This window comes from Girardinichthys multiradiatus, chromosome 12 (genome assembly GCF_021462225.1).
Source record: "Girardinichthys multiradiatus isolate DD_20200921_A chromosome 12, DD_fGirMul_XY1, whole genome shotgun sequence".
Lineage (NCBI taxonomy): Eukaryota > Metazoa > Chordata > Actinopteri > Cyprinodontiformes > Goodeidae > Girardinichthys > Girardinichthys multiradiatus.
The window spans coordinates 41,592,072-41,610,029 of record NC_061805.1 but is presented as its reverse complement, the minus strand read 5'-3'; the positions used below and the strand labels follow the sequence as shown (position 1 = coordinate 41,610,029).

The following is a 17,958-nucleotide window of genomic DNA, read 5'->3' as shown; positions in this document are numbered from 1 at the left end:
GATAGGAACGTTCTCGCACATTCCTGACATGATTTTTGTTTTTTCACTGAAAGGTGTTTCTGAGAAGAGAGTAACAGCATGACGACACGCCTAGATTCCTGTCCCAGAAACCAGGGGGAATGGGATGGGAATGTGAGAGACAGAGAGTGATGCAAGATTCAAACTATTCAGTTTGATTAAATCACTCAGTGTTTTAGATACAAGAAACAGGGACTAACCTCTTTGTTAATCTGAAAATTAACACTAACATTGTTTTTGTTTTTTGTATCATTACAAAAGATGTAAATCACCTTTTAATTACACACATCCAGTCAGATCATAATGAAATTGTACAATGGATTTTAAATAAAATTTGCTGTTCTTGAAATTTATGTGTTCATTCTTGTGCTCAGACTGGATTAAAAAAACAACTATACATGTCTCATAAATCAATGAGATTAATAGAGTAGAGATTTGCTTTTCGGTGGCCACTGAACAACTGAATATCTTTATCTTGAATTACTTCTTCTCTAAAAAGTAAAAAAGTCATAAAGGATTGAGTGGAAATTCACAACACTAAGAGAATAAACACATAAAAGATCAGCTTACATCTGTAAAGGGTTATAATTATGGTCTTGGTCATGTGACTGAAAGGCGAGCTGCAAGGTGGTGAGGGTTGCTACACATCCACGTTTTCTCAGTCTCAACTGAATATGTCTTTTAGTGAGAAAAAAAAAAAAGCAGGTTAATTGTTAATAATATTTTCACAACTACATATTGTAACACAATCTAGTGCAACATGCAATCAGTTCAGTACAGTTCAGTTCAGCTGGTTTATGAACTAATGATTAACAACCAATGAACTGGTGATTCTCAAGTCTCAAGGCATTTTAATAAAAACCCGATCCAGTTTATATATAGAAATATACAGTCAATCCTATGCAGTCATATAGACAGAAGATTCATTACACACATTCCAACTTGATCCTCATTATTAAACCATGCAGTCAAGTTCAGTTTATTATTCAAATAATAATATCATACCAAACCTGAGAAAGCATAGTATGAAAGTGATTAAGTAGAATAATATACTACTATTATGACAAATAGTAATCACACAGACACTAATAAGAAAAAAAAGGTAATAAATAAAATAATGCTGTTAATTATTATTACTCCCTTAAATCTTTAGAATTTTCTTATGTTATAGCCAGACAACTTAGTATACTTTAATGTAATTTAATGTGACAACGGACACAGAGTATCATTTCATCATGTAGTGAAAGAAAAATGATGCACAATTTTCCCTGCCTGACTACTTTGTGAACCACTTTCGGCTACTATTACAGCTACAAGTCTTTTCAGGTATGTTTCTAACAGCTTTGCCCATCCAGAGATGGAAATATTTTCATGTTCTTCTTGGCAACATATTTTAAGCTCAGTTTAATTTGATAGAGAGTTTCTATGAACATTAATGTTGAAGTCTTGCCATAGATTCTCCATGGGATTTAGGTTTGAACTTTGACTGGCCAATTCTAATGTGTAAATAGAAAAATATAAATTATATCTGTATATCTGGCTGTAGTTTTAGGGGTTCTTTCCTGCTGAAGGTGAACCACAGCATGATTCTGCCAGCTTCCTCTTTCACCATGAGGATGGTGTGTTTATGTTGATGTGCAGTGATAGTCTTGCATGTGGCCCAAAGGGTTCGGTTTTGGTCTCAACCTGAGCACCTTTTTTTCCATGCTATATTCCCAACGTGATTCTTGGCAAGCCACAAACAGATCTTCCTATGGCTTTCTTTTAATAATGGACTTCTTGTTGTCATTTTTCCATAAAGCTAAGATTATCGGTGCACACAACATGTAGTTTTTCTGTGGAAAGACTCTTCCACCCTTTTCTGACCGTTGTTCTCCTTGCACTGCCTGTCTGTTTTGTTGCATAGACACCTTTTGGTAGGTTTTGCAGTTGCAGCAAACTCATTTTTTTTATTTTATTTAATGGATTGAACATTGCTCTGTGTTCAAAACCAGGAATACTGTTTTTACAACCTCATCCTACTTTAGACCTCTCCACAAATTTACAATTGACCTGTCTGCTGTGTTCTTGGATCTTCATGCTGTTTGTTCACTAATGTTCTCTAAACAAGAGGCCTTCACAGAACATATGGATTTTCTTCACACAGGTGAACTCTATTTATGAATTAGGTGACTACTGAAGACAATTTGTTGAAATGACGTTATTTTGTGGCATCAGAAGAAATACAAAATTTACATTGTAGTTGTAATGTTTTAAATTTTTGTATTTTTAAAATATTTTGCACTTTACATTTATGCACCACTCTGTGTTGGTCTGTCACATAAAATCCCAACAAAATATGCTGAAGTTTGTAGTTACAAGTAATAATCATAATGTTACAAAATGTGAAAAAGGGGTAGGTGGATAAAGACTTTTGCACGACTGCACCCTAAATGCACAGGCAACTCCAAAAGTAGCGGACATATGTCCTCTGTTTTATATTTGGGGTGATAGGCTGATCTGCTGGTATCTATTTTGTATAAAATGTTCCACACACCATGTTGCCTATTAAGTATCCTGGATTTCTTTAAATGAAATAATCAACTTCCAGTCTCTTGAGGACATTTTCAATATTTTATTTACCTATTTCTGATTAATATAACAGAAACCTAAACATGTAGACTGCGTGTGAAATAAAACATTCTGCTTATATGTCCCAAAAGCCTGATAGTGTCTGGTGAAGGCTTAATATTTAAAGTAACAAACTGACAGATTTAGAGATAGGTATAGAACATTTCCTGCAGATAGCCAAAAGTATTTTAAGGTTGAGCAAAGGACATTTTTTGATCATCGAACAGGTAAAATGTTATTCTGCAACTTTTTGTGTAAAAAGCACCCAAACACAACATAATTAATAGCTATATTAATAAGTACATGAATCTCACCAGACGTTTGCTATGTTCTGAAGAATTTGATTTTCTTCTGTTTTCTGTATTATTTTTCTGCATGTAAAGGTCTAATAATTCCCTTTCAATGATTATATATTAAAAAAAAAAATTTAATTGAGACAAAGAAAACTCTAAAATTACTTTAACAAACTCATATAAATGTGTGAACCAGATTTTACATACATATTTTCATACTTTCATGAGGTAATGTAAAAATTCCATGCATTATGTGCAAATAAATTCCCTTGCCTTGTCTTTCTCTTTCTTTCCCTCAACTCTTTGTTTTGGTTACAAGGACCCTCCAACTTTCCTGTACAAGAAACGTATCATCACAAAAATCAATGGACAAAAAGGTGGGCTGCATTTAGACGCTGGATTGGTCCAGGCTGGAGGAAACACAATGGACAAGAGGTCAACAGAGGTATTGTATAAAACAAATTATGTCAATATGATGAGGTCTATCGCGAGGTTGGGGGCACTATTCAGATTTATTTTCAAAATATAGTCATTATCATTTAAACCAACATTTAAAACTTGTTTTTCTCTTCAAACAATAACAACAGAAGTTTTAAGAGATACAAATTATTATTTTACCTTTATAGGCCTAAAATTCCATCTTGTTACATTTTGTTGTGTGAACTACTCACATCACATCTTAGACAAGCACCTCAGACTATTTTTAGCTATTTTGGAGGTTAAAAAGAAAAAAGGTGCATGCTAAACAGCTCATGTTCATTCTTTAACAATTAAACCCACTAGATTTTGACCGTCTCTAAGTTAAAGCAGAGTAAAGCAGAACATTGTAAAATGTGAGGTACAAACTGGCTCAAAGAAAGTATCGCTTCACTGAAACAGCTCACAGATATGATAGATGAGGGGTAGATTATAAAGGGCTGTGGATTATGGTATGATGTAGATATGAAGTTCAGGGAAGGTTATTTTGAGAGTAACTATCATTCTGAGGGCCTTCTCTGTAGTAAGCAATAATCATACATATATATTTTTATGCAGGCTCATCAGAACTTCAGCTTGGAGTTAGCGGTGATGTCAGAGAAGCTGGAAGCTCACAGGAACTCAAGATTTACATCCCCTTTGAGTCAGCTGAGCTCTGTGTCACTCAGGTAAAATACTAATCAGCTCAGGAAAACGGCACAAAACAAGTACAGGGTCTTACACAAAATACTTCACATTTTTTCATATGACAACCCCGATGTTCAGTGGGGTTTATGGGATGGATCAACACAAAGTATTACATCATTATGAAGGAGAAAAATTATAGTTTTTTTTAAACTTGAGATGTCTTTCAGAAATCAAAAAAAAAAAAAAAATCTGAAAGCCTGCCTATGTTTTAAGCTCCGTTTACTCTAATGCCCCTAAATCAAATCAGCTGCCTTCAAAAGTCGTCTTAATAGCAATGGTAGAGATTTATTTGAGAATATTAGTGAACATACTGCACTTAAACACAGCAGAGAAGTTATAGAGTTGCTTAAAGCAGGGTTAGACAATAAAACTATATTCCAAGTTTGAACATCTCACAGAGCACATCATCCGAAGATGGAAGAAGTATGGTACAATGGCAAACTAGCCAAGACATGGCTTGGGCTATTTTGCAAAGAAGGATTGGTATAAATTTCAGAATCTAAATGTGAAAACCTGAAAGAGAGATACCTTAAAAGACATGCAGCTGTAACTGCAGCTAAAGGTGGTAAAAGTGTTAACTCAGAGGGCCTGAATAAAAATTTGCACTACTACAGATTTTTATTTGTAAAAATGAAAATGAATTTACTTCACAATTATGCACTACTTTGTGTTAGTCTATGAAATGAAATCCTAATAAATATATTGATGTGTATGATTGTAATATCGAAGCAAACTGAAAACCAAAACTGTGATCTTATCTACTAAAGTACTAAATGGTAAATGTCAAGCAAACATCATGGCATCTGTGTGCAGTTGTTCAGTGTAAGCACATGGATAAACACAATGAAGCTACTGTCAGAAATGCTGGGTTTTCTTCTTACTCAAACTCACATGGTTGCCTTAATGCTGCTGCCTTGAAGCAATTTGGTCATATTGCAAAACAAAGATGCAGTTTTGCATATTTGGGCTTACTTAAAGCATATTGTGCACAAACAGATTGCCGAAGACATGAAAGCAATGAAGAAAAGGCATCTGCAAACAGTGCAGGAACTAGAGGAGAATTTCCACATCACAGCTCGGGAAGCACAGGTAAAAAATAGTGATAGACTGTGTGTATGTGAAATTAAACGGAATATGTATTGAAATTCTGCATGTATTATCAGGAATGGATCATGCAGAAGGTTAGATCACACTATCAGAACAAACTGAACACTCTGAGGACATTCCTGGACCTCTACCAGGATACAGTGGAGAAGAAGAAGGCTGACTGGGAGAAGAAAGTTGCAGTCAGTCACTCATAAGTTATCTAGACTTTTTCTTATGTACCTTTTTCTATTTGTTTCTCTATTGCAAATATTTAAATTCACTAATCCACTATTTATGTGCACACAATAGCTTACACCATATGGTGGCTGAAAAGCATAGGATACAATTGTAGCCATCTATTTGTACTTTATACACAACAAACAGTCTCACTGTGTTGCACTGCAGGAGCTGATTGCACAGAATAAGCAGCTGCTGGAGGAGCAGAGCGCTGAGAGAAGAAGGTGGAAAGAAGAGACCCTCCAATGGCAGAAAGAAAAGGTTAGGGAGCATTGTGGCAGGCCTCACAACTTCTGAACCAGGGCACACTCTGGTGGCCATATTTATATCTACTTTTTTGTTAGAGCAAAATGCTGGATCTGTTCTCCAGTCGGCTGGATGTTCTGCACTGCCACCAGGCCTCCAGTGAGTCCAGCAGCATTTAGTGACATGTAAAAAAAAAAAAAAGGCTTCAAAAGTTACTCTGTGCATGTTTCCCTGAACAGCACTGCAGGAGCTGCAGATGGCCAGGCAAGAAATAGGACAAGTCCAAGAAATTTTAACAGTATCATCATCACAGGAGCAACAGGAAGCAGCAGAGGAAGAGGAGGGGTCAGATAACAAAGAACAAACTGTGGTGGGTTGGGTGTACAAAATAATTTGCCCCCTTAAAGGTTTATTTTCTTTCTTGCCTTTGAGTCACTCTTTATCTTTCATATCATTAAACAAATTTGATAATCAAAATCATCGATTAAATCAAGCTCCATGTAAAATGTAATTTTGCCCCCCTTGCTAAATCATGAATTAAGAGTGATTAACCACTTTTTGCTAGTAAACATTATCATCATTTGAAATTTGCATTTTACTGTTTGCTTGTGTTATTTTGTCTAATATTAAAATTTGATGATCTGAATTATTAAAATGTAAGCAAGAACGTTTTCATGTCACTGTACGTATGTACTCAGGCATGCAGTGTCTCAGATCAGCCACTGGAGGGAGCCAATGCCCGTCTGGAGGGGCTAAAGGAGAGTTTGTACCAGAAGGAGAGGGAGATTTCTGAGCTTCTGGAAGCAGAGAGGAGCCCCATCCCTCCTGTCCCACAGCCACACTGCAGCATCCTGCTCCCCACTGTCATAACCAAGGTGCTAATTACACACTGGCACACCTCAGGCTGTTTCTCAGAGTATATCAAATATGTCTTCCAAAGTTGTACACCCTGATTTAACTTTGTTGTTTGATACCTTACAATCCTTTTCCCCCCAAGGCACATGAAATCTGCAGTGCAGTGGCTGAGTCGAGAGCTCTTTTGAACCAAATGATCGAAGACAACCAGGTTGCTTTGGCTGAAGCCAGAGACAAACTGCGTCTGCATCTGCAAAGCACTAAAGACGAGAGCAATGATAAAGAGAAGACCACCAACCAAGATGGGTTAGAGATCATAGAAACTGTTTGCAAAAGCTTAACATGACTTTCAGAAGTTGAAATTATTGCATAGACCTTTATTGAGCAAAATGATTTAAATGCGGCTTTGACTTTTCTTTTACTTTATAGGTCAGATGAGTCAAGTCTGTCTTTCCTGCAAGGGACATTGAGGGAGCATGAAGTTTGTCAAATTGCTTTAGACCGCATCAAATCTGGGGAAAGTCCTGTTATGAATGGTGAGTTTAAATCTAAGGTTACCTAAATATTGGCTGAATACAACTGTATTGATCAAAACATTTATCAAACAAATTGTCAGACTGTTAGATAAAACTGGTGCATACATTTGCATATATTTTATTTGGGTACATTTTAATTAATGTTCCTGATGAAATTGTGGACTTTTAGTAAACTAAAAATAAGGAAAAGAGAACTGGCTTGTGCTCTAGACATAAAACAATTATCAAACAGTAAAGAACATTTTGAATCTAATCTAAGGAGGTGTTAAACCTTTACTTGACAAGCACAGTTCAGATGTGCCGTTCATTGGTCATTTCTGCCTGAGATTAAGAGGCTCAGCTTGCTATGAAGTGTGCATTTGCATATTTGCTTTTACTAAAAAAGTTAAAGCTGAATACAACCTCACATTTTTGCTTCAGCACAGAAATGTCTTCAAACACTAGTTAAAACAAGTAAGCCCAAAATTACTGGAAATAATATTTAAGTTTTGTAGTGGGCAATATGATTAGGGTAATGGTTAGGCGGCCGTCTAATCTCAAATGCTTGGAGCTCATTACCAAAGATAACTAATCAAACTATAAGTGGGAATATGCAAAAGCTGCTCAGCAATTATAAGAGTTTACTGTAATGTAAAGAAGGATTTTTCTTTTGAAGGGTACAAAAAATATCTTAACTGTATATAAAAACTCTCAAAGGATCTTTTATCATCATTTGAGAATGTCCTATTTAATTTCCTGTCAGAAACAAACTCTGTTGAATGAAAATAACTTTCAAATGGGAATCTAAATCTACCAAGGGTATGAATAATTTTGGGCTTAACATCACCCATTCCGGTTTCTGCTAGAGAGCACACATGATGAATGAGACCAATGTTCCACAGAACCAACTTTTTGAGTTAAATTATCACCATTCCTAAAATTTTTTTTTTTTTAATTGTACAGCTTTGCAATAACAGCAGATGATCATATTTAATCTCCTGTCTGAGAAATGATGTGTAACTCATATTCAAGCTTGAAATTTATTTCCTGCTCAGATTATGAAATGTCTGAGATGGAGGACATCCTGAGACAAGAAACACTTCCAACAACACAAAGGAGCGTAAAGGGCGTTGGCCAGCAGCTTCTCCTGCTGCAGGATCAAGTTAGTGTTTATTCTAAAAATTCTGAGTCTTGGATGTTACTGACTCCAGGACTCCCCTCCAGGGCCAAACGTTGGAGGTTGTGGGCTTCTGGACTGGACTCTGCTTTGGGGCTTACCCACACAAGTTCTTTTATGAATGCAAATTACAATAGATTGCTAGTTGCAAAGACAGCCACAATAGGCTTTTTAGCCATGTCTACATAAAACTAGAGTTTTTCCAAAATCCATCCATCCATTGTCTATACCACCTTAATCCTTGCAGAGTGTCAGGTCACTCATACTTATCTCCAACAGTCAGTAGGTGTAGAAGAAGGTACCCCTTGGACAGGCTGTCAATTGTCCAGGGTCTGATCTGCATGCGCTAATGTAATGTAATGCAATAGAATAAAATACGATACAATACAATACAATAGAGTGTATCGTCAACAAAGTGACAGGCAAATGGAATGCACATGGACAAAAAAAATACTAATAATAACAAACATTAAAGGAAAATATTTAGCTTCTGAAATTTACATTTGAGATTCTTGTGGTTAATGGTTAGATTAAAGTTAGGGCAATGAGATCATTGTTTTCAGTACAGCTTCTAAGTACATTTACACTGTTTTGAAAATAGTGTTGGGTCAACCCTTTAAATGATTGAATTAGGGTTTTCCAATCCCTTAAATGGCCACGGGTGGATAAAATCCAGCACTCAGACATTCATACAGCTTTTACACAGACTTGTGAAATAATGGGTTGCTCTCAGGAGCTGAGTGAAGCGTGTTACCCTGATATAAAGCCACATGGCCAAAAAGTCCAGTTGAGTAATGTCATCATTACTTAATTCACATTCATTTACACCCAACTGTAGGTGGAATTGTAACAAAGTAGAACCGACTGGGAACGACAACAACTTTGCAAAGAAGTGATAAGCTGAAAACGCATAAAGTAAAGCTTTTGGAAAACATCCATTCATTGAAATCAGAGATCCGTTACTTTGGCGTCATTTAAAACCAGGATTCCTTTAGAACACTTATGCTGGAAATCCAACTTAAGATAAACAGAAAGGAACCAAAATCACTAACATCGGTATAGCAGGTTTTAAACCTAGACCCTGCAGGGTCCTGCTGACTGGATTATCTTAACCATTAGAATCAAAATTTGTTTTCAGTTAATTTAGAGAGCATACATTTGATTGTCTGAGTTCCACCTTATCATTTTCATTGTTTTCTCTTAAGCTGAAGCGAGAAAAGGAAGAGAGAAAGAAAATCATTGAGAATTATACATCAGAAAGGGCAATGAGGAAGAAATATTACAACATGGTGGAGGAAATGAAAGGTACACAAACATTACCCGCTTGCAATCAGTTTTGTTTCAGACCTGGATTCTTGTTAACGTCTTTTCATGCTTTTATGTCTGTTAAGGCAAAATCAGGGTGTTCTGTCGAATTCGTCCAGTGAACAGAAGCGAGGCTACACAGGGTGGGGCCGTTGTGGTGGATAAATTAGACGATTACTCTATCACTGTGGAAGCCCCCCGTGGGCCCAGAGAGTTTCAGTTTGATAAGGTGTTCAGTGCAAGGGCCTCTCAGGAAGAGTTGTTTCAAGATGTAAACAGGTTAGACAATACAACACACAAGAATATCAAACAAAGTTCTGTCTGTGTTGAATCTCAACACTTTTCCTCCCACAGGCTGATGCAATCAGTTATCGATGGCTACAATGTTTGTATCTTCGCGTATGGCCAGACAGGCTCAGGAAAAACCTTCACCATGGTTGGGGACAAGGATCAGAAGAACCCTGGGATTATGCCTAGATCTTTTAACGCCATATTTGACATCATGCGAGAGAACAGCTCTAAATTTGACTTCAAGGTAGCAGTCTCCTCCTGCTTCGTCCTGTTTGTGCCTTCCAGTGGTTGAGATGATTCTTCATCCTTCACCCTTTAGGTTTCAGCCTATATGTTGGAGCTGTACAACGACAGGCTGCAGGACCTCTTTGTGAGCCAGGCGGGTGAGGCCCATTCTCAAACACAATCCCATGGACCGACTAAGCGGGTGGAGATTAAAAGAAACAGAAAGGGGGTTGTGTTTGCCCAAGGGGCAGAGACAAAGGAGGCTTCCAGTGCCCAGGAGCTTTATGCTTTGTTCCAACAGGCTTGCGCCAACCGACACATCTCCGCCACCAGTGAGTGCCCCATACTGTGCAGTGTTACCCTGTTCAAACCGGGATGCACTAAATGGTTTGGATTAATCCTGTTAGCTGCACTTTGCGCAAGGTAGCTATGCACATCATTATTGGACTGGTGATCAGCTAAGCAGCAGCTTTTAGAAGAGCAATTTATAAAATTCATTGGGTCTATGAGTGCTCCATTTGAAACAATCTGAATAAACATGCATCACATTTCTAAACTAACAGTATTGGGTTGTTGTTTTTCATATTATTGCTTTTGTCAAGGGATGAATGTGGAGAGTTCCCGCTCCCATCTCATTGTTGGCATCATGGTGGAGAGCAGGAATCTGACTAATGGGAGTGTGAACACCGGAAAGCTGAGCCTTGTTGATCTGGCAGGGAGTGAAAGGGCAGCAAAGACTGGTGCCAAAGACCACCAGCTCAAGGTGTGCTCATGTGTTATACTTTTGCAAGGCTCGATATGCCTTAAATAAGTCTTAAAAAAATAATTAAACTATAAGAGATTTCTGCAGTGACACCTGGAGAGGCGTGATCGGGAGGAATGGCCTCCCCAATCTGAATCAGAGTGGTGTTTTGTTATTGGACTTCTGTGCTAGTCACGGATTGTCCATAATGAACACCATGTTCAAACATAAGGGTGTCCATCAGTGCACTTGGCACCAGGACACCCTAGGCAGGAGGTCGATGATCGACTTTGTTGTCGTATCATCAGACCTTCGGCCGCATGTTTTGGACACTCGGGTGAAGAGAGGGGCTGAGCTGTCCACTGATCACCACCTGGTGGTGAGTTGGATCCGCTGGAGGAGGAGAAAGCCGGACAGACTTGGCAGGCCCAAGCGCATAGTGAAGGTCTGCTGGGAACGCCTGGCGGAGCCCTCGGCCAGGGAGGTATTCAACTCCCACCTCCGGGAGAGCTTCAACCAGATCCCGGGGGATGTTGGAGACATAGAGTCCGAGTGGACCATGTTCTCCGCATCTATTGTCGATGCTGCTGCCCGTAGCTGCGGCCGTAAGGTCTGCGGTGCCTGTCGCGGCGGCAATCCCAGAACCCGGTGGTGGACACCGGCAGTGAGGGATGCTGTCAAGCTGAAGAAGGAGTCCTATCGGCTGTGATTGGCTTGTGGGACTCCTGTGGCGGCTGACGGGTACCGTGAGGCCAAGCGTGCTGCGGCCCGGGCTGTGGCAGAGGCAAAAACCCGGGCCTGGGAGGAGTTCGGTGAGGCCATGGAGAAGGACTACCGGTTGGCCGCGAAGCGGGGGTGGAAGACTGCTGACCTCGACTGAGGACATTATTGGGTGGTGGAAGGAGTACTTCGAGGATCTCCTCAATCCTGCCATCACGCATTCCGTGGTGGAAACAGAGGCTGGGGACTCGGGGTTGGACTCTTTCATCCCCCGGGCTGAAGTCACCGAGGTGGTTAAAAAGCTCCGCGGTGGCAAGGCTTCGGGGGTGGATGAGATCCGCCCTGAGTACCTCAAGTCTCTGGATGTTGTAGTGCTGTCATGGTTGACACGCCTCTTCAACATTGCGTGGCGGTCGAGGACAGTGCCTCTGGACTGGCAGACTGGGGTGGTGGTCCCCCTTTATAAGAAGGGGGACCGGAGGGTGTGTTCCAACTACAGGGGGATCACACTCCTCAGCCTCCCTGGTAAGGCCTACGCCAGGGTATTGGAGAGGAGAGTCCTACCGATAGTCGAACCTCGGCTTCAGGAGGAGCAGTGTGGTTTTCGTCCCGGCCGTGGAACACTGGACCAGCTCTATACCCTCTACAGGGTACTCGAGGGTTCATGGGAGTTTGCCCAACCAGTTCACATGTGTTTTGTGGACCTGGAGAAGGCATTCGACTGTGTCCCTCGTGATGCCCTGTGGGGGGTGCTCGAGGAGTATGGAATCGGGGGCCCTTTATTAGGGGCCATCCGGTCCCTGTACGAGCGGAGCAGGAGTTTGGTCCGCATCGCCGGCACTAAGTCGGACCTGTTCCCGGTGCATGTTGGACTCCGGCAGGGCTGCCCTTTGTCATCCTGCCCTGTTCATAACTTTTATGGACAGGATTTCTAGACGCAGCCAAGGGCCGGAGGGGGTCTGGTTTGGGGACCAGTGGATTTCGTCTCTTCTTTTTGCGGATGATGTGGTCCTGCTGGCCCCCTCTAGCCAAGACCTACAGCATGCGCTGTGGCGGTTCGCAGCCGAGTGTGAAGCGGCTGGGATGAGGATCAGCTCCTCCAAGTCCGAGGCCATGGTACTCACTGGAAAAGGGTGGCTTGTCCTCTTCAGGTTGGAGGGGAGTTGTTCACGAGTGAGGGAAGAATGGAGCGGGAGATCGACAGACAGATCGGTGCGGCTGCCACAGTAATGGGGGCACTGTGCCGGTCCGTTGTGGTGAAGAGAGAGCTGAGCCGAAAAGCAAAGCTCTCAATTTACCGGTCGGTCTACGTTCCTACCCTCACCCATGGCCATGAACTTTGGGTCATGACCGAAAGAACGAGATCCCGGATACAAGCGGCTGAAATGAGCTTCCTCCGTAGGGTGGCCGGGCACTCCCTTAGAGATAGGGTGAAGAGCTCGGCCATCCGGGAGGGGCTCGGAGTAGAGCCGCTGCTCCTCCACATCGAGAGGAGCCAGTTGAGGTGGCTTGGGCATCTTATACCGGATGCCTCCTGGACGCCTTCCTCGGGAGGTGTTCCAGGCACGTCCCACCGGGAGGAGGCCCAGGGGACGGCCCAGGACACGCTGGAGGGACTATGTCTCTCGGCTGGCCTGGGAACAACTTGGGCTCCCCCCGGAGGAGCTGGAGGAGATGTCTGGAGAGAGGGACGTCTGGGCGTCTCTGCTGAGTCTGCTGCCCCCGCGACCCGGTCCCGGATAAGCAGAAGACGACGAGTACGAGTACGAGTACGAGATTTCTGCTGGTATCTGCTCTCCTTTGCAGGAGGCAAACTCCATCAACAAGTCTCTCAGTGCCTTGGGCGATGTGATCTCAGCTTTGTCTGCAGAGCTGCCACATGTACCGTACAGGAACAGCAAGCTCACACAGGTGCTGTTATAAGAACATTCACACAGACTAGATTACCCTAAAAATATGCAGTAAACAAAAAGCTGATGGAAATTAGGAAATGTGGTCCTGGATAATACTGACATGCAGAGCCGCCCAACTCTCTTCCCCATTTTTCTCAGGTTATGCAGGATTCTTTGGGTGGAAATGCCAAAACCCTCATGATTGTCAACATCTCTCCATCAGAATACAATATTGACGAAACTCTCACATCTCTCATGTAAGAATTAGACACAAAAGCAGCAATCGTTCATTTATTGTGCTGGTAACAATCCATGCTTTGACACCTGAACCCAATGAACCTTTCAGTTATGCAACGAGAGTAAAGGCCATAACTAACAATGCTCAGAGGAATGTGGACAGTAAAGAGATCGCCCAGCTTAAGGAGGTATGTGCAGTTGCAACATGTGATGCTTTGATATGAAACTCTGTTGTTTGAGAATTAAACAAAATCTTGCATAAAACTGAAGAAGTTAAAATAACAAAATATTGGTTGCTTTTCTCTGTTTCTGATAGGTCATCATGAAGCTGAAATCTGGACAGACAGTGGAAGAGATGGATGTTTAAGGGGTGCTGTACTGCACATTTAGTTTTATTGAGCAGTCTTGTAATTTTTTAATCAAACTTTACTCATGCATACCTAATAGCATATGTTTAAAAATCATTAAATATTTGATGAAGATGGAGGGTTTCACAATGCTGAGAAGCAACATTTGCTTTCTGGAGATTGCAAGCTGTTTGTACATGGATATTGATGCATTGATCTATAGAACAAAGCTCCCACAATTCAGGCTTCTACGTGTCTAAAGGATGATACAAAGAGTTTGCACTTCATACATGGCGAAGGACAATTTGTTGTATGTCTGAGAAATTAAATGCAAAAAGCAGATGTTCTGTTTATTTAACAATCAGATTTACTACCTTAGACTGAAAGGCTTTTTTTAGGGTTTTCTATCAATTTGATAGAAGAAAGGCTGGAAAATCTGTAAAGTAAAATGATCATCTTGTATATTTATCTGTTAAAATACATCTCTAGTAAAACCCTTCCTTTTTTCACTCTTATATTTTCATGCACTATTAATTTGTTAACATCTTTACTTATCCTGTTGGGATTTTATTTGTCAACGCACCAACTAATGGTGAAGTGGAAGGAAAAGCATATATTGTTTTCACATGTTTTATAAATAGAAATCAGAAAAGTCTGTTATGAATTTGTATCCATCTCCCTTTACTGTTATACCCCTAAAAAAACCTTTATGGAGGAGTGGCATAGTTGTAGGGAAACCAGTGGAAGCCTCAGTTTGCCACAAGCCATGTAGGGACACAGCAAACGCGTGAAAGAAGATTCCCTGGCCAGATGAGACCAACACTGAACTTTTCAGCCTACATGTGAAATAATGTATTGCAGAAAAATACCATTGCACACCAATCTGAACAAACTATGGTGAAACATGGCAGTGGCAGCATCATGCTGTGGAGATGCTTTACTTAAATAGAAACAAGGAAGCTGGTCAGAGTTGACAGGAAGGAGGATGGAGCTAAATACGAACCTGTTAGAGGCTGCAAACATTTGTGGAACATTGTGGAGGTTCATCTTCCAGCAGAACTAAACAAACAGCCAGAACTACAAGAGAATGCTTTAGATCAAAGCATATTAATGTGTTAGAATGGCCAACTTAAAGAGGTGATCTAAAGCTAATTGAGAATATGTGGCAAGACTTGAAAATAAATGTTCAACAGAGATAACATGAAAAAGTGGTATCTTTTTGCAAGCCCCTGTTTTTCTGAAGAATCGCAATTATCTATTTTTAGAATTCCTTAGAGATTGGTCTCAGAGTCAGGTGTGGCATTTGAGTACTAATATTAGATGTTTTCTTCTTTACCTGTAACTAGCCCCAGTCTTAATTGTCACACTCTCCTAATCTGTGACGTAGACCCATGTGGTCCGTTTTGTATAACAGCAAAGAGGCATCATTTCTAACGTTGCGTGCTCCATTTTATTGGCTGCTTTGAATCAAAGGCCAAACAACACACGCTGGCTTTGATTCGATATTTTTGATGAGTTTAAATTGCACAGAGTCAGTCGGCTAGAGCAAAGTGAAGGACAAAGCCTGCAGTGAGGAACAGAGGGCACATAGAGGGGGTACATGATTGGTGAAAGGGCTTACAGCTTCAGGGGTCTTCTTAGTTTGCTTTGTTGATTAAATCACTTTGCTGCTACACAGACACAACACACGGGAAAACAAAGGATTGTTCCTTTAGCTACAGTGTCTTCCAAACGTATTCATACCCTTTGAACCGAAAACTCCTATGCAGTCTTTTGGTATTTTCTTTAATATACCAACACAAAGCACTTTGCATTACTATGAAAACGGAATGAAATAGATACACGATGTTTTAAATATTTTTACAATTGAAATGTTCAAAAACATAACGTGTGTGTATTCAATCCCTCTGACTTATTACTTATGTTATTAAAGTTGCAAGTCCTTTGGGATATGTCTCTATCACCTTTGCTTACCTGCAGCTGTGAATTCTTCTTTGCAAAATAGCTCAAGCTTAGTCAGACTGGATTTTCAAGTCTTTCCACAGATTCTCAGATACATTTTTGTGCTTGAACTTTGACTGGGCCATTCTGAATCATATCTATGCACCCGAACCCGTTTCGTTGTCCTGGTGGAATGAAAGCCTGTACCCCAGTTCCAAGATTTTTGTAGCCTCTGTTTTTTTTCCAGAATTGTGTTCCACCCATGTCTACATCAACTCAACCAGCTTTCCTGTCCCTGGTGAAGAAAGAGATCCCAACAGCATGACGCTGCCAACATTATGTTTCACTGCGGAGATGGTGATTTCAATGTAGAGTAAAAGTTTAATTTTCTCCTTCTAATAGCATTCTGCATGTAGAACAAAAAGTTTAATTTTGATCTCATGTGACCAAGGCACTTTCTTCCACAAGCTTGCAGTGTCCCCTACAGGGATTTTCAAGAGCTGCTAAGGGCTTTTTTGTTGCCTTGCTTCCATTCAGGCCTGATTTGTGGAGTACATGAGTAGTAGCTGTTCTGTAAACATATCCTTCCATTGTAGCTTTGGGTCTCTGTAGCTACACCAGAGTTACCATGGGCCTCTTGGTTCTCTGATTAATGCTCTCCTTGCCCCACCAGTCAGTTTCTGTGGATATTCATCTCTTGGTAGGTGTGTAGTTGTGTCATACTCTTTATATATTAGATTGATCGATCAATAATGCTCTGAGATGTTCAAAGTTAGGAATATGTTTTTATAATCATGACCTAACTCTATTTCAAACTTTGTCTCAACTATATCTCTGACCATCCTGCTGTATTTTGTGGTCTTCATGAAGCGGTATTTGTAATGAGATAAAACATAGATTCTATTTACTAATTAGCTGACTTTTGAAGGCAAATGCTTGTGGTAGTTGGTTTTATTTACAGGTATTAGAGTAAAGGGGGCACGCCACACATTTCAGACTTTTATTCAAAAAAGACGACAGCAATGCACAGAAACAGTGTTTCTTCCACTTTACTATTATCCACTTCTTTGTGTTGGTTTATCATATAAAATCCCATCAGGTTCGTGGTCGTAATGTGACGAAATTTGGAAAAGTTGAAGGAGTTCACAAACTTTCATTTAATTAAGAAAAATAAATCACAAATGAGAAATTTGCATTTTCTTTATTTCAAAAACTTTACAAAAATGGTTTGTGTTATCAACCCTAATTATCATGTGCTATATGCTCATTAGTGCTCTGTTAAATAAAATGCATACAGTCATAAGTAAAACAAGTGAACTGTCTACCTGCATAAATACAGTAGTTATAAAATATGCACAAGTACGCTAATTTGTGTTACTAAACATTCATTACTTCATCAGTATGTTACATAAACTAATGGAATCAGAGTTCATTGAGCTACTTCCTTGTTGAGTTGACTGTATCAACAAGGAAATGATTACAGAGGAAACTCATCATCATCAGTCCCTGTGAAGCAGCTCAGTGGCTGACAAAAGTATATGCCTGCGAAATGCCTTCGCTTGTAAGGAAAAGAAAGAAAAACTTAAACAGTTTATGCACAACGCTTTCCCTTTAAGGATAATTCTGCCAAACTCAGCTCTTACTCAGACATGTAGTTCTAGGCTTCTGTAAGTTTAGTTTGCTGGCACTAAGCTACTTTATTTCACATTTTATTGCCATCTTGAGATTGCTAATAGTTTAAGAATTTGGGAGGTCTAGAGAGAAGGGTGAATTAGAAAAAAGATTCAGGACAGTAATATTTGAGCATAGAGTGTATAGCGAGGACAAATTAGTTCATGTGTATGACCTAAAGCTTCATATGTATGACTTAAGGCCAAGTGTAAGAGGAGCCAGAGACACGACGTAGGTGAGAGGATTGAAGCTTTTTAAAAGCCGAGGCAGGACAAAGAAAAGGGGGTTGAACCTTGGCTGAACACAGTTTCAGGCTTGAAGGATCAATCACTGCTCTAAAAATGCTTCCCTCCTCTCCCTCAGTGTTTAACTGTAAATAATAAGTT

The 17,958-nt window shown here is 40.3% G+C and overlaps 2 protein-coding genes and 1 long non-coding RNA gene across 3 annotated transcripts in view; 2 read left to right on the top strand and 1 right to left on the bottom strand.

Annotated features, from left to right (window-relative positions):
* Nucleotides 1-569: 569 nt before the first annotated feature.
* The window catches only part of LOC124878294 (cytochrome P450 1A1), a 28,148-nt gene continuing 10,759 nt past the window's right edge, over nucleotides 570-17,958 (bottom strand). The window contains exon 8 of the mRNA XM_047382172.1: nucleotides 570-696. Coding sequence (XP_047238128.1) covers nucleotides 585-696 — 112 coding nt within the window. The 3' untranslated portion in view covers nucleotides 570-584. The remainder of the gene's footprint in view (nucleotides 697-17,958) is intronic.
* Nucleotides 5,094-10,833, top strand: si:dkey-96l17.6 (kinesin-like protein KIN-14E). Its single transcript, XM_047380822.1, has 14 exons — nucleotides 5,094-5,174; nucleotides 5,249-5,371; nucleotides 5,577-5,669; nucleotides 5,753-5,813; nucleotides 5,894-6,024; nucleotides 6,353-6,529; nucleotides 6,652-6,815; nucleotides 6,939-7,045; nucleotides 8,080-8,186; nucleotides 9,407-9,506; nucleotides 9,593-9,785; nucleotides 9,861-10,041; nucleotides 10,117-10,354; nucleotides 10,625-10,833. The coding sequence occupies exons 1-14, from the start codon at nucleotides 5,094-5,096 to the stop codon at nucleotides 10,831-10,833; spliced, it is 1,965 nt and encodes a 654-aa protein (XP_047236778.1).
* LOC124878295 lies at nucleotides 13,182-14,423 on the top strand. Its single transcript, XR_007040702.1, has 4 exons — nucleotides 13,182-13,395; nucleotides 13,536-13,633; nucleotides 13,723-13,801; nucleotides 13,930-14,423. It is a non-coding gene; the product is annotated as an uncharacterized LOC124878295 (long non-coding RNA).